The sequence below is a fragment of the Ciona robusta genome, chromosome 13 (genome assembly GCF_009617815.1).
Source record: "Ciona robusta chromosome 13, ASM961781v2".
Lineage (NCBI taxonomy): Eukaryota > Metazoa > Chordata > Ascidiacea > Phlebobranchia > Cionidae > Ciona > Ciona robusta.
In genome coordinates, this window is record NC_143247.1 from 2,993,112 (window position 1) to 3,008,978 (window position 15,867).

At 35.1% G+C, this 15,867-nt stretch overlaps 3 protein-coding genes across 5 annotated transcripts; 1 reads left to right on the forward strand and 2 right to left on the reverse strand.

Annotated features, from left to right (window-relative positions):
- Positions 1-1,375: 1,375 nt before the first annotated feature.
- Positions 1,376-4,940, reverse strand: LOC149725825 (uncharacterized). Of its 2 annotated transcripts, none has more exons than XM_089891526.1 (7): positions 4,807-4,940; positions 4,420-4,601; positions 4,231-4,273; positions 3,382-3,560; positions 2,933-3,122; positions 2,323-2,446; positions 1,376-2,069 (listed from the first exon to the last, which is right to left on the reverse strand). In XM_089891526.1, exons 2-7 carry the CDS (start codon positions 4,556-4,558, stop codon positions 1,758-1,760), a joined length of 987 nt encoding a protein of 328 aa, XP_089747652.1. In that variant the 5' UTR covers positions 4,559-4,601; positions 4,807-4,940; the 3' UTR covers positions 1,376-1,757. The 2 variants fall into 2 exon arrangements, with proteins under 2 accessions (XP_089747652.1, XP_089747651.1); XM_089891525.1 differs by having other exon boundaries at positions 2,323-2,494; positions 4,807-4,939.
- A 204-nt stretch (positions 4,941-5,144) lies between these two features.
- LOC149725826 (vesicle-trafficking protein SEC22b-like) lies at positions 5,145-8,354 on the forward strand. Its single transcript, XM_089891538.1, has 5 exons — positions 5,145-5,431; positions 5,746-5,855; positions 6,278-6,438; positions 6,715-6,861; positions 7,252-8,354. The coding sequence occupies exons 1-5, from the start codon at positions 5,357-5,359 to the stop codon at positions 7,404-7,406; spliced, it is 648 nt and encodes a 215-aa protein (XP_089747664.1). The 5' UTR covers positions 5,145-5,356; the 3' UTR covers positions 7,407-8,354.
- Positions 8,355-9,027: 673 nt separating this feature from the next.
- On the reverse strand, positions 9,028-12,163 carry LOC149725827 (small ribosomal subunit protein uS7). Of its 2 annotated transcripts, none has more exons than XM_089891540.1 (6): positions 12,018-12,163; positions 11,147-11,254; positions 10,454-10,663; positions 9,954-10,046; positions 9,263-9,397; positions 9,028-9,134 (listed from the first exon to the last, which is right to left on the reverse strand). In XM_089891540.1, the coding sequence occupies exons 2-6, from the start codon at positions 11,252-11,254 to the stop codon at positions 9,066-9,068; spliced, it is 615 nt and encodes a 204-aa protein (XP_089747666.1). In that variant the 5' UTR covers positions 12,018-12,163; the 3' UTR covers positions 9,028-9,065. The 2 variants fall into 2 exon arrangements, with proteins under 2 accessions (XP_089747666.1, XP_089747667.1); XM_089891541.1 differs by lacking the exon at positions 12,018-12,163 and adding an exon at positions 11,856-11,954.
- Positions 12,164-15,867: the final 3,704 nt, after the last annotated feature.

Consider the following 15,867-nt stretch of genomic DNA (forward strand, 5'->3'; position numbering starts at 1 on the left):
TGCGCTAGACACGCTTTAGAGGTAAAAAAAGGACGACTGACTTGCCGAAGGCGCCGTCTCGACACAGCAGCGCAATTTGCGACCCGACATGCAGTTACGCGTGTTTACAAGCTATTATTTCGTCATAAACACCGCCCATTGTTAACACAGACGCGAGCAGCGGTTCCAATTCTCACACAACTAATACCTACCTGGTATATTACTGTGGGGTAAAATGGAAACCGTTAGCACATAAAGTTCCACATTTCCTAACCGTGGTTTTAACAAATAATACTTTTAACAATTAATAGTCGCAAGGATACGGTTATATATTTCATTGAATGTTTTTTTTTGTATACTACATGTACCGTATTACCCCGAGCCATTATATAGTAGGTTGGGGTCAGATGGTACAATATTTTCATTCTCTTCTTACGTCCAAAAATAATAAAAAAAATAATTTACAGAAATATATAACCGTACCCCTACGACCCTAAAAGAACGTTGTTAATTTTTAAAAACACGATCAGAAAATACGGAATATTAAATGCTAACAGTATCCAACTTACCCCACAGTACTATACCATGTATAGCTAGTGGTAAATAAATTAATCACCGCCTTTGATAATATTGGTCCTTACAAAGCTAACTAAAGTAAACGAGCTTTTACCTAGAGTTAAATATTAACGTACATTTAAACTGGCATGCCCCAGCACGTTTATAGATACATGTCGATATCTCTAAGCATTCGCGCGACCCTTTTGAAAAAGCATTGTTAGCACATTATGACGTCACAATCGCCAAGTTCATCGTCTATTGTGGCGTAACCATTATAGTCACGCGCGAGCGCACTGTAGCGGCTACTAGAGTAAAAACAAACTTTTTTGGGTTCAACGATTTTTAACTGGTCGTCTTTCTCTATTTTTTTCATAACAGTTTTAACGACTGTCATTTTGTTGTGTGCCTTTTCGTTGTTTTAATAATGTGACCGAATGGGACGGATCCCCACACCCCACTATATAATCTTCGCTATCGTATTCGAAAAAATAAGTAACCAATTATATTACGTTAATTCTGAAGTGGTTTAGGCTTCGTCTTATTATAAGAGCTTAATCATAGTTTATTCTTACACTGTAGCAACTGTAGGCTAGTTACACAAACTTTTCTAAATAACAACCAATAGCCTACTTTGCATTTATTCTAAACAAGTTTTAAAGCCAAAGTATATACTAGCTACGCCTATACTTTAAAAAAAAATGAAATCACCCACAAAGCCACGTACGTGGTAACTCATACGCGGCACTTGTTGTATGAAACAGAACACCCGTGTTATAACGACCGCATTTGCCCACGTATGTAACTTTGTAGGAACTTGAACAAACACTCACACATTCAATAAATGTTTGTTCTGTGTATATCTTACTTACTTACCTAAATAAACCACTAAAATAAAACGGCACAAGAAAAAAACATAGTAAAATTCCAAAACAAACAATTTTTACAAAAAAAATATGTTTTAGTAAAATTATTTAAACAGATATACAATACTTACAAACATATAGTGCTGTGGGTAAGAAACAATTAACAACGGCCTATGTAATTCGTGAAGATACAGTTAGTTTTACAATTCTTTGAATGTTTTTCTTTACTACCAAATAAGACAAAAAATAGAATGAAAAGGTGTCCCATGTTCCCCTACACTACTGTAATATTTGATTAAACGGTCTTAAAAACACATTTGTGTATTGGACATGTTTATAATAAATGTACAAATAAGTTTACTCGTATTTCAACCCCTTTATTGCAATTGGGATTTGAAACCACATTAATTCTTTTAAATTTGGCACAATGTCTATGACATCACAATCACTATTATCACTGTCACAATCTAAACTGTCGGTCGATAAAACAGCTTCAAGAATTTCTTCGGTTGATAAATTGAGAGCTTTAGAACGAATGTTAGATGATTTTAACGAGAAATGTTTAGATTCTGAACAGTTAGTTTTTAATGAGTCACAATTAGAGCAGTTTGATGACACGGCAGTTTTTGTAGCGTTGGAGTTTGGTGTGGTTGCAGTTTTATCTAAATCCTAAAAAAAGAACAGATATACCATGAATCACAAGCCTAAATATTCCCATATATCATAGCATGCCTTGCTGTAGGACTTTACCCATGTAGAATAGAAGATAAAAACAAAAAAATAAAAATCCTATGGTCACTTGAACCAAGTTGTAAGCAAGCATGAGGTGTATAAAACAGAACACCCATGTTATAACAACTGTTGTTGCCCCACCCCTTCAAGGGTAAGTGTGTTACATTCATTCATTCATTCAAAACATCACCTTATTAGTTTTAGATTTTTCTCGCTTATAAAAAACGACACTGTTTTCTTTGTCGCATTCAAGCTTAAGTTTCCCAGCGTAAGTTGCGATTGCACCATCTATGTCACAAGGAGGCAATATAGAGCTACAAAAGTTAATATTAAACTGGTGAACCATTTTTTTCTCAGGGTACCTGGAATGTATGGAAGTATGCTTTATTATTCTGTTTATAAATGTAAATACTAGTGTCTAAATACTAAATAGTAATAGACGTAAATTCTTTAATTTTACACAAAATCTGGGGTGACATTGTTAAAATACAGTTACACTCATAGTTGTCAAACATAGGGAACCTCATTGATTAATGTGGTGAATGCAATATACTTTGGCTCTGCTTGTTTGTATAGACACCTAACAACAGGGTAAAGGCTGGGGTGACATTGTTATAATACAGTTACACTCATAGATGTCAAACACAGGAAACCTCATTGATTAATGTGGTGAATGCAATATACTTTGGCTCTGTTTGTTTGTATAGACACCTAACAGCAAGGTAAAACTGATTTTTGTTGCAAAACTCAAAACATGTGTAAATACTGGTTTCTGGCTTAGCGTCTAAGCAAAAACTTACACATAATTAGGCCAAGGTACAAGACCACAATCCGCTGCATTTTTTTCGCATTTGATAAAGAAATGGGTTTTAGTTAATATTGATTTTCCTTGCATGTCTAACCCAGACTGCACCATTTTAAAACAAAGTCTTCGAGAGAATGAATCCAAAGTTGGAGCCTTGAATGTCTCACAGGATTGTGACAAGTATTCTGGAAATGTAAAAAATACAAAAATAATATATTTATTCTCAAAGTTATATACGTGGTAACTGGTAAGCAGCACGAGATGTATGAAACATAACACCTGTGTTTTAATGACTGTTGTTGCCCCGCTATGCAAGGATAAATAAGTTACATATGTGATAACTTGTAAGCGAGCATGAGGTGTTTAAATAGAACACCTGTGTTATAACGACTGTCGTTGCCCAGCAATGCAAAGATAAATAAGTTACAATCGTCCATTTATTACCTCCAGACTTTCTTATTGTTATTGAAAACATATCCTTCGTTGAGAAAGGTGTGGAACCAAATAGAACGAGAGCTTCAATCGCATTACATTCAACGGCAAGTTTTACAAATTGAGCAATTTTATCAATCGATTGTAAAATTTCTTCACACTTTTTAAGTTCTGCTGTTTCTTTTTTCTTTCTGTAAAAAAAGAGAATTAATTAATCTACAGAATTGAGTAGGCATGAAATGTAGGTTCACTTTAGTGTGTAAAAAAAAGATGCCCATATGTATAGCTTGACAGTGAGCATGAGATTACTGTTAGACAAATGTGTTAAGATGTATGATAAGAGCCATGTTATAACACACCATGTGTGTCAGGTGTATAAGAAGACAGCCATGTTATAAATTAACAGTGAGCATGAGGTGTATGAATAGTTGAATACACCATGTGTGTCTGGTGTATAACAAGACACCCATGTTATAACTGGACAGTGAGCATGGGGTGTATGAATGCACTATGTGTGTCTGGTGTACAAGAAGACACTCATGTTATAACTGGACAGTCAGCATGAGGTGTATGAATACACCATGTGTGTCTGGTGTACAAGAAGACACTCATGTTATAACTGGACAGTGAGCATGAGGTGTATGAATACACCATGTGTGTCTGGTGTATAAGAAGACACCCATGTTACAACTTGACAGTGGGCATAAGGTGTATGAATACACCATGTGTGTCTGGTGTATACGAAGACACCCATGTTACAACTTGACAGTGGGCATAAGGTGTATGAGTATACCATGTGTGTCTGGTGAACAACGTGTACTCCCATGTTATAACTAGAAAGAAAAAGGCAGTCATACTTACTTTAACCAATTCTTATCACCATTTCCAATATCTTTAGACGATTCTATAAGAAATACAAAAAACATTATTCATATTAACATATACAAAAAATGACATCTTTTTATACACACATAAGTGACATAAACATGAATGAAATAACAAAATTATCTTATTTTTTATAAAATATTCGCCAAATACAACTGCACTTACTCTTTTGTAGTTTGCGTCGTAATAATTGAACAGGTTCAGGTATTTGACATCGTTGGTAAAGTAGAAGTTGTATATAATCGCATATAAGCCTTGTGCTTACTAATTTTACGTTTATTTCCGAACTCAACGGTATTTCCATAGCTTTAGTACCACAATATTCCTATTTTACATAGTTTTGGTATCTGTAAACATTAATAAAGACGTTATAACATACAGAAATACTATATAATAAAAATCACTATTTTGAACGGTATTTTTTTCAAGTTTTATGACTATTTTTGATACATTCATGTACATTAGTACTTGTTATGTGCAAATATAGGTCAAATAACATTATTAAATGCTAAAAATGAACCATAAACAATGTTTAAATGGCATAATACATACCTTGAAATGTTTATATATTTTTAACTTTCCCGCCTTTACTGACAGACCATTCGGCAATAAAAACTTTTGATTTGTGGGGTTTCAGAATGCAATATATTATTAAATACCCAAATATTTAAGTAGAAAATCTAAAAAATAACTGCTTTATTGTAAAGTATTATTATACTGCTTTAAAAATACTATATTGTTACAAACTGAGACCAAAAACAGTTTTAATTTTTTTAATTTTCATTGAACAGTTAACATTTTACAAGTTATAGGCAAAGTAAATGGATTTTTCTTGTATTTTTGCAGTTTTTACGTAAATTTAGTGACGTGGAATCATTTAATGATAAGTTTCTGGTATATTTCAATCACGCGAAACTGTGGTGACGTGCCGTTTACGACTAGACAGCATTAAGTCGTATTACATACACAAAACGTAATACTGCTGTGCAGAGCTGAAAACGGTCAAACGAATGGACTAAATTTGTGTTCACCAATAAGAAATCATTATACAGGGAAAAATAAATAAATTTTGTTGGAGATATTGTGTTTTTAACCGTCCAAAATGGTTTTAATGACAATGATAGCCAGAGTAGGGGATGGGCTAGCCCTGGCAGCCTCCATGCAGGAAGATGAACAGGTATTTATAGTTTTATTATGCAAACTAACTGCCGGTCATAATATATATAGTAAACTGAATAAATTGTACGTGTGTTATCTGACATTCTATATATTTCTATTCTATGTGGGTGAGGTCCTTGCCTAGGACCTGGGATTTCGGTCAGAAGCCAATTACTGAATTCCTATAAATTTACCTACTGTATAAATACTATGACCTTGTTACCGTTTTTTAAGAAATAAATAACAAATTTATGTGACATTTTTCAGAAAGTGTGACCTACGTTTAATTTGCTTTAAAACTAAATAAATTATGATATATATTTGTCATTACAGACCGGCAAGAGCCTCACTGAATACCAAAACCAAGCAAAAATGCTGTTCCGTAAATTGAACAACCAAAGTCCTGACAGATGTACAATTGAATCTGGAAGGATGTTATTTCAGTAAGTAAACAATAAAAACTGTAAACAAAATATTGAATGGACCGCAGTAGCATACAGTCTCGTATATGTATAGCATACATGCCTCATAGTTTTACCCTAAAAGTATAACTTAACAATGCAATAACATTGTGGTTGGAATCGTAACAATTGTAATGCGGAAAAAAAAACATAAAGTTAGAAATACATGGTAACTCGTAAGCTGGTATAATCTATATGAAACAAAACACCCGTGTTATAATTTTTAGTACAAATACAGAGTAGACCACGCTTTGCTCAGATTACCCAACACCCAGGCTGTGTTTGGCTGTCGTTTATGCAACTGTTATAACTCGGTCCACAGTACAATATGCCATACTTTAAATAATAATTATAACTGTAACCCTGTAACTTGTGTAGTCCAACCTTTACTCTGTTTATTCCAGCTACATGATTGACCAGAGCATTTGTTACCTTGTGCTTTGTGAACCAAGTTTTAGTAAAAAACTTGCCTTTTCTTACTTAGAAGAATTATCATCCGAATTCTTTGTACAATATGGGAACAGAGTTAACTCAGTAACAAGGCCATATGCATTTATTGAGTTTGGTAGGTTTCTAAATATATTGTTTAGTTCGATAAGTGTAATATTTTTAGTTTTGCTTGTTTGTATAGACACATAACAGCAGGGTAAAATCTGGAGTGACATTGTTAAAATACAGTTACACTCATAGTTGTCAAACATAGGAAACCTCATTGATTAATGTGGTGAATGCAATATACTTTGGCTCTGCTTATTTGTATAGACACCTAACATCAAGGTAAAATCTGGTTTATCCTTAAAATTGAAACTATAATTTTTAAATATTTCTATATTTTACACAGACACATATATACAGAAGACTAAAAAGGCGTACATGGATAGCAGGACACGCAGGAATTTAAGTGTTGTCTCATCAGAACTACAAGAAGTTCAAAAGATTATGGTTTCGAATATTGATGATGTTTTGCAAAGAGGAGTTGCTTTGTCAGGTAATTTGGGATATATTAACACCTTATGCCTATACCAAACACACATTATGTATTTAATTATACACCACAGTAACCTCATGCTCACTATCAAGTTATAACATGGGTGTTTTCTTATACACCAGACACACAGTGTATTCATACACCTCATGCTCATTGTTCAGTTATAACATGGGTGTCTTCTTATACACCAGACACACAAGGTGTATTCATACACCTCGTGCTCACTGTCAAGTTATAACATGGGTGTCTTCTTATACATCAGACACACATGGTGTATTCATTCGCCTCATGCTTACTGTCAAGTTATAACATGGCTGTCTTCTTATACACCAGACACACATGGTGAATTATATGACTGTAACCATACAACACATTTGTTTACAATTACAGATCTAGGAGACAAGGCAAGCAACTTAGCTACAATGTCAAAGAAATATAAGCAAGATGCTCACTACCTTAACCTGAGGTCTTCATATGCTAAGATTGCAGCCGTTGTCATCTTACTACTTATTTTCATTATATATATACGATACTGGTGGCTATGAAAACTTTCGCACTCAGTATCATTGTATATATTGGGGACTTGTTTTATTTCTTCTAGGTTTTAAAACCAGATTTCAGAGCACCCAGGCCTATAGTTTATTACATTTATTTTGTATTTAAAATTATTTTGGGTAAAAAGTAGCAAAAACTGCCAAATTATACATTTCGTGCCAATCTGGAACGGGCTTTTAAAACCAGAACTTTCTGAACTAAAAGTTAGTTAAGATAACATAGCTATATCTGAATTGACTCTTATATTGTAAACTTCTTTAAATGCCATAGTAAATAATGAAACGCCGTTTTAGTAAACTTTATATATCTATTAATAAGCTTTTGGAACAACGTTTGGCCCAAAATTTAGCTAATTTATGCCTACAAGGCACAAAACTTCCCTATTAAGAAAAAAACTAAATCACTTTTAACGAAGCATCGTTTCTGCTTCTTCTTTCAAATTATATCTTATTCACTGTATAATTATTGTACAGTAGTAACATAGGAGTCATCTATTTCTGTTTCAAGGCAATGTTATGCTGCTTGGTGTGGTAGCCATGGAATTATAGGATGTTTTGTGCAATAACGGCAACTTAGAAATTTAGTAGGGTGGGGATAAGATGGGACACCTTTTTATTCTGTTTTCCTCGTCCCATTTAGTAGTAAGCAAAAAAACATTCAAAGAATTATAAAACTATATCCTTACTACTCTCATAGACCGTTGTTAACTGTTGAAAGCACGATCAGAATATTTGGATATTATGTGCTAAAGGTGTCCTGTCTTCCCCCACCCTACTATATAACATAGCATCGTATGAATGTAACTCATGTAATATTTAAGTTGTACTTTCACATAGACCAATAATTGAATATTTTATGCTGTTGTTGCATTCGTAAAGTTAGCTGCAAGAATTTACAAGGCTGTATTTAATATACCAACACTTCAAAAGCAGCTGAAATCTTGGACTTTTTTTAGGTAGCTAAGCTAGTTTTATCAATAGAACTTTTGGACTGAGAGTAAGTAAGTACAGCATAATCCTATCTAAACTGACTACTATAACTTTAACAGTAAAAAACATCTATAGATTAAACCTCATGTCTCCTCCCTCACCCGTATAGAATAGAAGACTGCAATAGTTTAAGCTGGCTGGACTATAAAACTAACAATTACTACTGTGAGAAACCATCCTGGTCTAAATATACTACTACCTGTTACATTGCAACCCATACTGTAATGGGCCAACTCTTGACTAAATCTAACAATACTGGAAGACTTAAGCATTATACCTTTAAAAGTTTGTGTTGCCGAATTAAAACAATAAAAGTTAGTTAAATATAATAGAACATAACCACCGTTTACCTCTAAGTATGTGGTCAAAATAATACTTAAAGTGGAGTTATATATAGTAGGGTAGAAAAGATGGGACACTGTTTCACTCTATTGTCTTGTCCCATTTGGTAGTAAACAAAGAAGATTCAAAGACTTATTAAACCGTCTCCTCACAACTCCCATAGACCGTTGTTAATTGTTTAAAACACGATCAGGAAATGTGCCCCATCTTCCCCCACCCTACTATATACCCCAACCTACACTATAGTCATTGGTGTGCATTTAAACTAGAAATCCACAAATTGGTTTGAGATTTTATTTCCATTATTGCCGATGCATTTTAACGGTTGGATTTTGCGACTCTCTCAAGTTCATCCTTCTTCTTGATGGCATACGAGTTAGATGAGCCCTGGGAGGAGATATACATTCAAAACTCACTGTAGTCTAAACTCTCAAAAACAATTAGGCCATTAGGCGGCATATATCTCAGAAGTTTTTCACTCTGCTACAAATTTAGAACCACTCAGCAATATTCACCTTATGAGCGTTAATGAGTTCATCAGCCAAACACTCAGCAATCGTCTTAATGTTACGGAAAGAAGCCTCACGTGCACCGGTGCACAATAACCAGATAGCTTGGTTGACTCGACGTAATGGTGATACGTCCACAGACTGTAAGGTAAAGAGATATACAATATAATATGTAGGAAACAGTACAACAAAAGTAATGAATTACAGAATTAGTGTTGTGTAATGTATTAAAATATATTGGTGGTGTGTAATATGTAGTTTTGTATAAGCATGGTACTATTAGTGTTTTGTATAATATGTAGCACAGAAATTACAACTTTTCTACTGTTTTTCCATGCCGTAAGTGTCACAACTTTCATTTTACAAAAAATCTGGGGTGACATAAATGCAGTTAACGATTAATAACGAAAAATGCAGGTAACCAACACAATATACTTTGGCACCACAAACCTGTATACACTAAAAACTTTTATATGTAAAAATGTGAAACAAAAAAGTAGTTCGCAGTTTGAAAAATTAAAACTATACCAGTTACATCAGTTTGCAACTAAAATAACAAATAACACAAAAACAGGTTAAAACTTTGTACACATTAACAGATTAAACCAGTCAAGTACTGAAGCAAGTATTTATAGACATAAGGAATACAACATGAAAATATTTAAAATTAACACAACATGAATATATGTATTTGTACCTGTCTTCTTACTGTACCCGCACGACCAATACGAGTGGAATCTTCACGTGGACCACTGTTGATAATCGCATTCACCAAAACTTGAAGTGGATTCTAGAGGAGGTATATGTATTGAATGTATTTGATATAATGGAATAAAACTTAATTATAGGTAACCACAGACCTTATAAAATGGGTATTTTGTATCTTGCACTTTTGTGCCTTTTTACAAGTAACCATAGATGCAACTTTATATCTTTACGCGGTGGGGTATTAACAGTAGTTATAACACAGGTGTTCTGTTTCATACACCTCATACAAGCTTACACGTTTTCACTTTTTGTATGATTGGTATGCTGATATACACACAATGTTGTACACGTGGCAACTTGTAAGCAGGCACTTCTCAGAGTCAGGCATACACGCTAAATATGCATGACGAGGCAAAAACACATTGCCTTTTTAGTTCTTACCGTATAAGCAAAACAGCCAACAAATAATATCAAAGTACAATCACTCACTTCACCAGTCAAAAGATGGATGATCTCAAACGCATGTTTGATGATTCGAACAGTCAGCAGTTTCTTGCCAGTGTTTCGTCCATGCATCATCATGGAGTTAACCAAGCGCTCCACAATGGGACATTGTGCTTTACGGAAGCGTTTGATCTGGTAACGACCGGAGCTGTGAGGAAGATACTTGGAGTATTTGTCCTTCACGGGTAAGTAGTCCTGTAGGAAAAGGTGGTTAGTTTTTATATGTGGTGTTATAATCTAAATAATTATGAGGTGATACCAAATGCTTTATCCTTACGGACCAGACTTGTATAAAAAAAAACACGGTTGGTCAATTAGATTTACATATTGGTATAGCTATTGCTAAAGAAAATGCTCTCTTCTTTGTATGCAAGACACACATGGTGTATTCATACACCTTATGCTCACTGTTGAGGTATAACATGGGTGTTTTCTTATACACCAGACACACATGGTGTATTCATACACCTCATGCTCACTGTCAAGTTATTAGGGGCCACTGGATTGGAGCAGTTTCTGTCAAGTGTCTTGCCCAAGGTCACATACATCCACAATGGTAGCAGCTTTGAACCCATTACTTTTAATTACAAGTAGGGCTCACCAATTTGCCATGGCGACTGACTGTATACATGATATACAGAAATTAAATTAAGCAAGCACAATCCAGCACATGCTTACCGTGAGTGAGATGTCATTGATCTGAACATCACTTGTTGTCCATCGTCCGAATAATTTCACCTCGGGTGCTTCAGCTACGATAACGTCTGCTTCGTAGTCTTCCTCCATCTGATGATGTCATAATGGGGATTGTTTGGTAATGAATGGAATTATGAAGAATTGGTATGTAATTTACTTGACTATGCATTGTATGTCATTAGTAATAATGTTATTTGAATTAATGTAACTTTTTTATCCTTGCATAGCGGGGCTTAGAAACAGTCGTTATAACATGGGTGTACACCAGTCTGCAGAGTATGGCAGTTCCTGACGAGATCTCGCGCGTGCAAGACGGTTATTTTTCGCGTGCGCGCGTGCTAGCACGCGTGCTATCATCAAAAATCGGCGTGCCAACCACCTACATTTCTAAGCCACAATAGGAAATCCTACTTAATTTAATACGTATTTTTTCATTGTTTAATTAATTGGCGTGCATGGAACAAATTATTGCGTGCATAACCAAAAGTCTGTAAAAAATCGCTTGTGTACCTGCCATACTCTGCAGACTGGGGTGTACAAAGTTACATATTGTACTTTAAAAAATACTAATTTTTCTGGCAATATAGTATTAATTTAACATAGAAAGGACAGAATATGTTTTAAAATAATGTTTTACGAACGTATAGCGGCGTTGTAGCTCTCGAAAATCAAAAATTGAGTTAAAACTAACGTTAAAGGTGTTTCGCCCATTTAGGATACGTTTATGGCGTCCATTTGACTTAAAAAACTATGTAAAGTACCCCTACACTATCCGGTCATAGTATTTAATGAAAAATACTAAAAAAAACGGGTGTAATTTTAGCCAAAAACGTCCAAAATACATCAAACTTACATTTTCGTGGCGACTTTTCTGAAAAGGGAAATGACGACTTAAAAAAGAGAAACTACACGCGATTTTCCGCCACTGCCGGCGCTAAATGGTAAATCTTATAGGGGAGTAGTATGGTTAAATAAAACATATAATCTGAATTTGAAAATAAAATCAAGGTCTTAGGTTGCTTGTTTTTTAACTTATCTATACACCTTTACACCACTTACAAAATTAGATAACCTAAATTTGACTTAGAATCACTTTTTGAAAAAGAAAACGTAAAATTTATTTACAAATTCTAGCGTTATGTTTGCCATTACTAGGTATATAAACCAACTAGAATAGCCAATTACCCATTATGGTCAATACATGCTTTGTGTTTTAGCGATTGTTTTAGCGGAGGCCGCTATGCCGTATTATAAATTTTGCTATCGACCCGAAAAATGAAATCAAAACAATATTGGTATTTGTGCCGATAAGGAAACATGAGTAGGAATGACGTAGCTCGCTTTCCAGTTGCAGAAATAAAGTTCAGTAAAAGTTGAAACAGGAAACAATTATAGAATTCAAATCCGGCCTTCTGTAACGTTACTAGCACTATATATTTTACCTCACAGCCAAATCAATACAGGCGACTTCGACAGCATGCGAACGATAGAGGTAATTTAAAATGTAAAGTGCCGTGCTAGACACGATAGGGCACATATGTTTCTGTACAAAAGGTAACAATTAACAATTATAAATCTGGTTGGGATATCAAATTTCCTAATCTAGGTAGGTCGTTCTTTTGTATGGAAGGTGTTTGCCTACAACTCTAGTTTTAGTCAGGCTTAAAGAGGAGTAAATACAGCGAATTCATAGAATTGTTTACAAAATACTTTGATGTTCAAGGCGTTAAACGTTATCTGTTATCGCAGACTTAGCGGTGCGAGTTGCATGAAACAAAACACCTGTTTTATAATACCTGTCGTTGCCCCGCCAAGCAAGGATAAATAAGTTACACACATGGTAACTCGTAAGCGGGCACAAGGTGGTATGAAACAGAACACCTGTTTTATAACGACTGCAGTTGCCCGCCACGCCAGGATAAACAAGTTACATACGTGGTAACTCGTAAGCGGGAACAAGGTGTATGAAACCAACCCTGCAGTTGCCCGCCCCGCCAGGATAAACAAGTTTCACAATCCATTATTCAATCAGAGTTCTTGGCTGTGTGGTTACTTGCTACAGATCGTTGAAGGCTCCACAGGGAGTTAAAGGTATAGAACCACCAAAGGCTGGAAATGTCATGCAGTTACGTACGCCAGTGTAGCCTAATGCATTTGTAAGTCGAAATCGGATCGTTGGTTTGAATTATTGATGTTCGATTGGCCCGAAATAAGCATACGTGTGCATTGATTGCAGTTAAATATTCATTTGCTCGCAGTTGTAGCGTTAAAGTACGTGTTCAGGTCTTTTGCCAGACAGTTCAAGCTACGAGGCTAGACTGATGCCAACAACATATATATACTTGGAACTAGGCAGGCTTCTGCGATTCTAAGTGTTAGGAAATACAGTGGTGGAGGCTTACATTCTTCTAACAACTGGTTTACAGATGTTACAAGCTGAAATGCTTGATACAGAATACGAGTGTATATAGATTAGAACAGGTTTTGATTTATAAGTGTTGTTTTACACTTTCCGGTAGCGGTTCATGTATCAGTATTGTTGTAATTGATACTTCCCCTTGTAAACAGTTTATATAAGTTTAGATTTTACTTAAGATTTTATAGCAGGAAAGCATGCCAAACGACGAGATGGGCAAGGAGTAAGAAAACTATATAGCGGTAAAAAGCTAATGGACCGTTCTTAGTCGGCGTGGTTTTGATAAGTTTCTACACTATAATCAAAGAAGGTAGGGTAAAAAGGAGAAAGGCCAGTTTATGGTCAAGGGGTTAAAATACCTCTGGTTTTTGAGTAAGGTTTAAAAACATGCGCTGTTTTGTAATATAGTATAGGTCGGGGTTTGATAATCTATGGCTTGTTTCCATTGGCAGTAAGCAAAAAAATAATTACGAAGTCATATAGTACTGTGGGGTAAGATGGGACACCTTTTCATTTTGTTTTCTCGTCCCATTTTGTAGTATACACAGAACATTCAAAGAAATATAAAACCGTATCTTCACGGCGCTCATAGACCGTTGTTAACTGTTTAAAACACGATCAGGATATTTGTATATTATGTGCTAAAGGTGTCCCGTCTTCCCCCTCCTACTATACACCCGTATTCTCACAACTCTAAAAGAGCGTTGTTGATTGTTAAAAAATCGATTACGAAATATGGGATAATATGTGCTGACGGTACCCATCTTACCCCACAGTACTCTAATTCCTTATATAGAAAAAGATTATGTCAACACCATATAGGCACTGACGATAGAGTAGCTTAGGTCTGCACTTCTGGACTTGTCAATATGCGTCAGCGCGTTATAAATCAGAATCACATTTCAATACAGGCTGCGTGGTTGTTTCAAATACAGCTGGCGTATTTCGCTTTGTTCAAGCTGGCTAGATATACAGATAGGTTAATATTGCCATACACGAATAACATGTGTAGAGTGTAGCAACAGTGGATAAATGAGTGGATGGTGTATGAATGTAACTTATATATCCTCGCGTGGCTGGCCAACGACCGTAGTTATAACATTGAAGCAATATGTGGAGGGAAACCGGTGCAATACCATACATAAGATGCATGTTATAGGCAGTTATCTTGGCCAAAATCTAGAATGAAATCATACCAACAGCTCTGCTTTTTAAACTAGTTCAGGCGTTATTCATACAGCTATTTATGAACGTTGCTTAAATGTATATTAGGGTGGGGGAAGATGGGACGCCTTTTCATTCTGTATTCTTGACGCATTTAGTAGTAAACGAAAAAAATGAAAGAATTATGAAACCGTATCCTCACGACTTCCATAGACCGTTGTTATTTGTTTAAAACACGATCAGGATATTAAAATATTATGTGCGATAGGTGTCCCATCTTCCCCCCTACTATATATATGTATAATATAATTGGATGACGAATACGGGCGACAGAACATTACGGCGAACTGGGTAACTTAATATGTATTGACTGAATTATTTAAATTATAATATGAGTGGTAATAAGGACCCTATATGAAAGAGAACAATACAATATAACAGCAAAGCCCTTTTGTGGTCAGGTATACCTTTATTGATCTGCTTTGGAATAGCGGCGCTCAATCGGCAATAACGTTAGAGATATTAGATTAGCAATTCCTGCGCGTGCAAGAAATGTAATCAGTATATGCTTAAAGGTATTGAGGCGTGCAAGAGGGATTTACTTCATTTACAGATATTCGCAGTGAAACTGACAGTACTGCATGTGGAGATTAGATAAAAGTCTTTACCCAGTAATTAAAAAGAAGGTTTTGTAAACTTTATCCATTTTTTTATGAAGTGCAGAACATCCTTACACCTTTAGTTAGCGGCTGGAAGCAGTTTCTTTTTCCTTTTTTTTCTGATGTGGTTAAAATGTTTGTTTTTTTATTTGTGAGGCGGCGCCTTTTTTGTTTTGTTTGTGCAGAGTAAGATTTTCTTGTGGACTAAAAAAGGGAGACGGGAGTTTGCGTTTTGTTTAATAGGGTAACGTAATTTCACAACTTCTAACAAAGTTCAAAGTTTAAATAAGTAGACAGTTTTAAACAGAATAAAGTACAGTTTTGATTTATTCAGTAACGCAGTATTTAGTGCTAATTTGAATATATAGCTTAAATTTCCACTATTTTAGTCCATATGTGACCAAGTTGTCTTTAAAGATGGTTTTGTTTTACCCCGAAACGTTTTGAAAATAAACACAATTGCG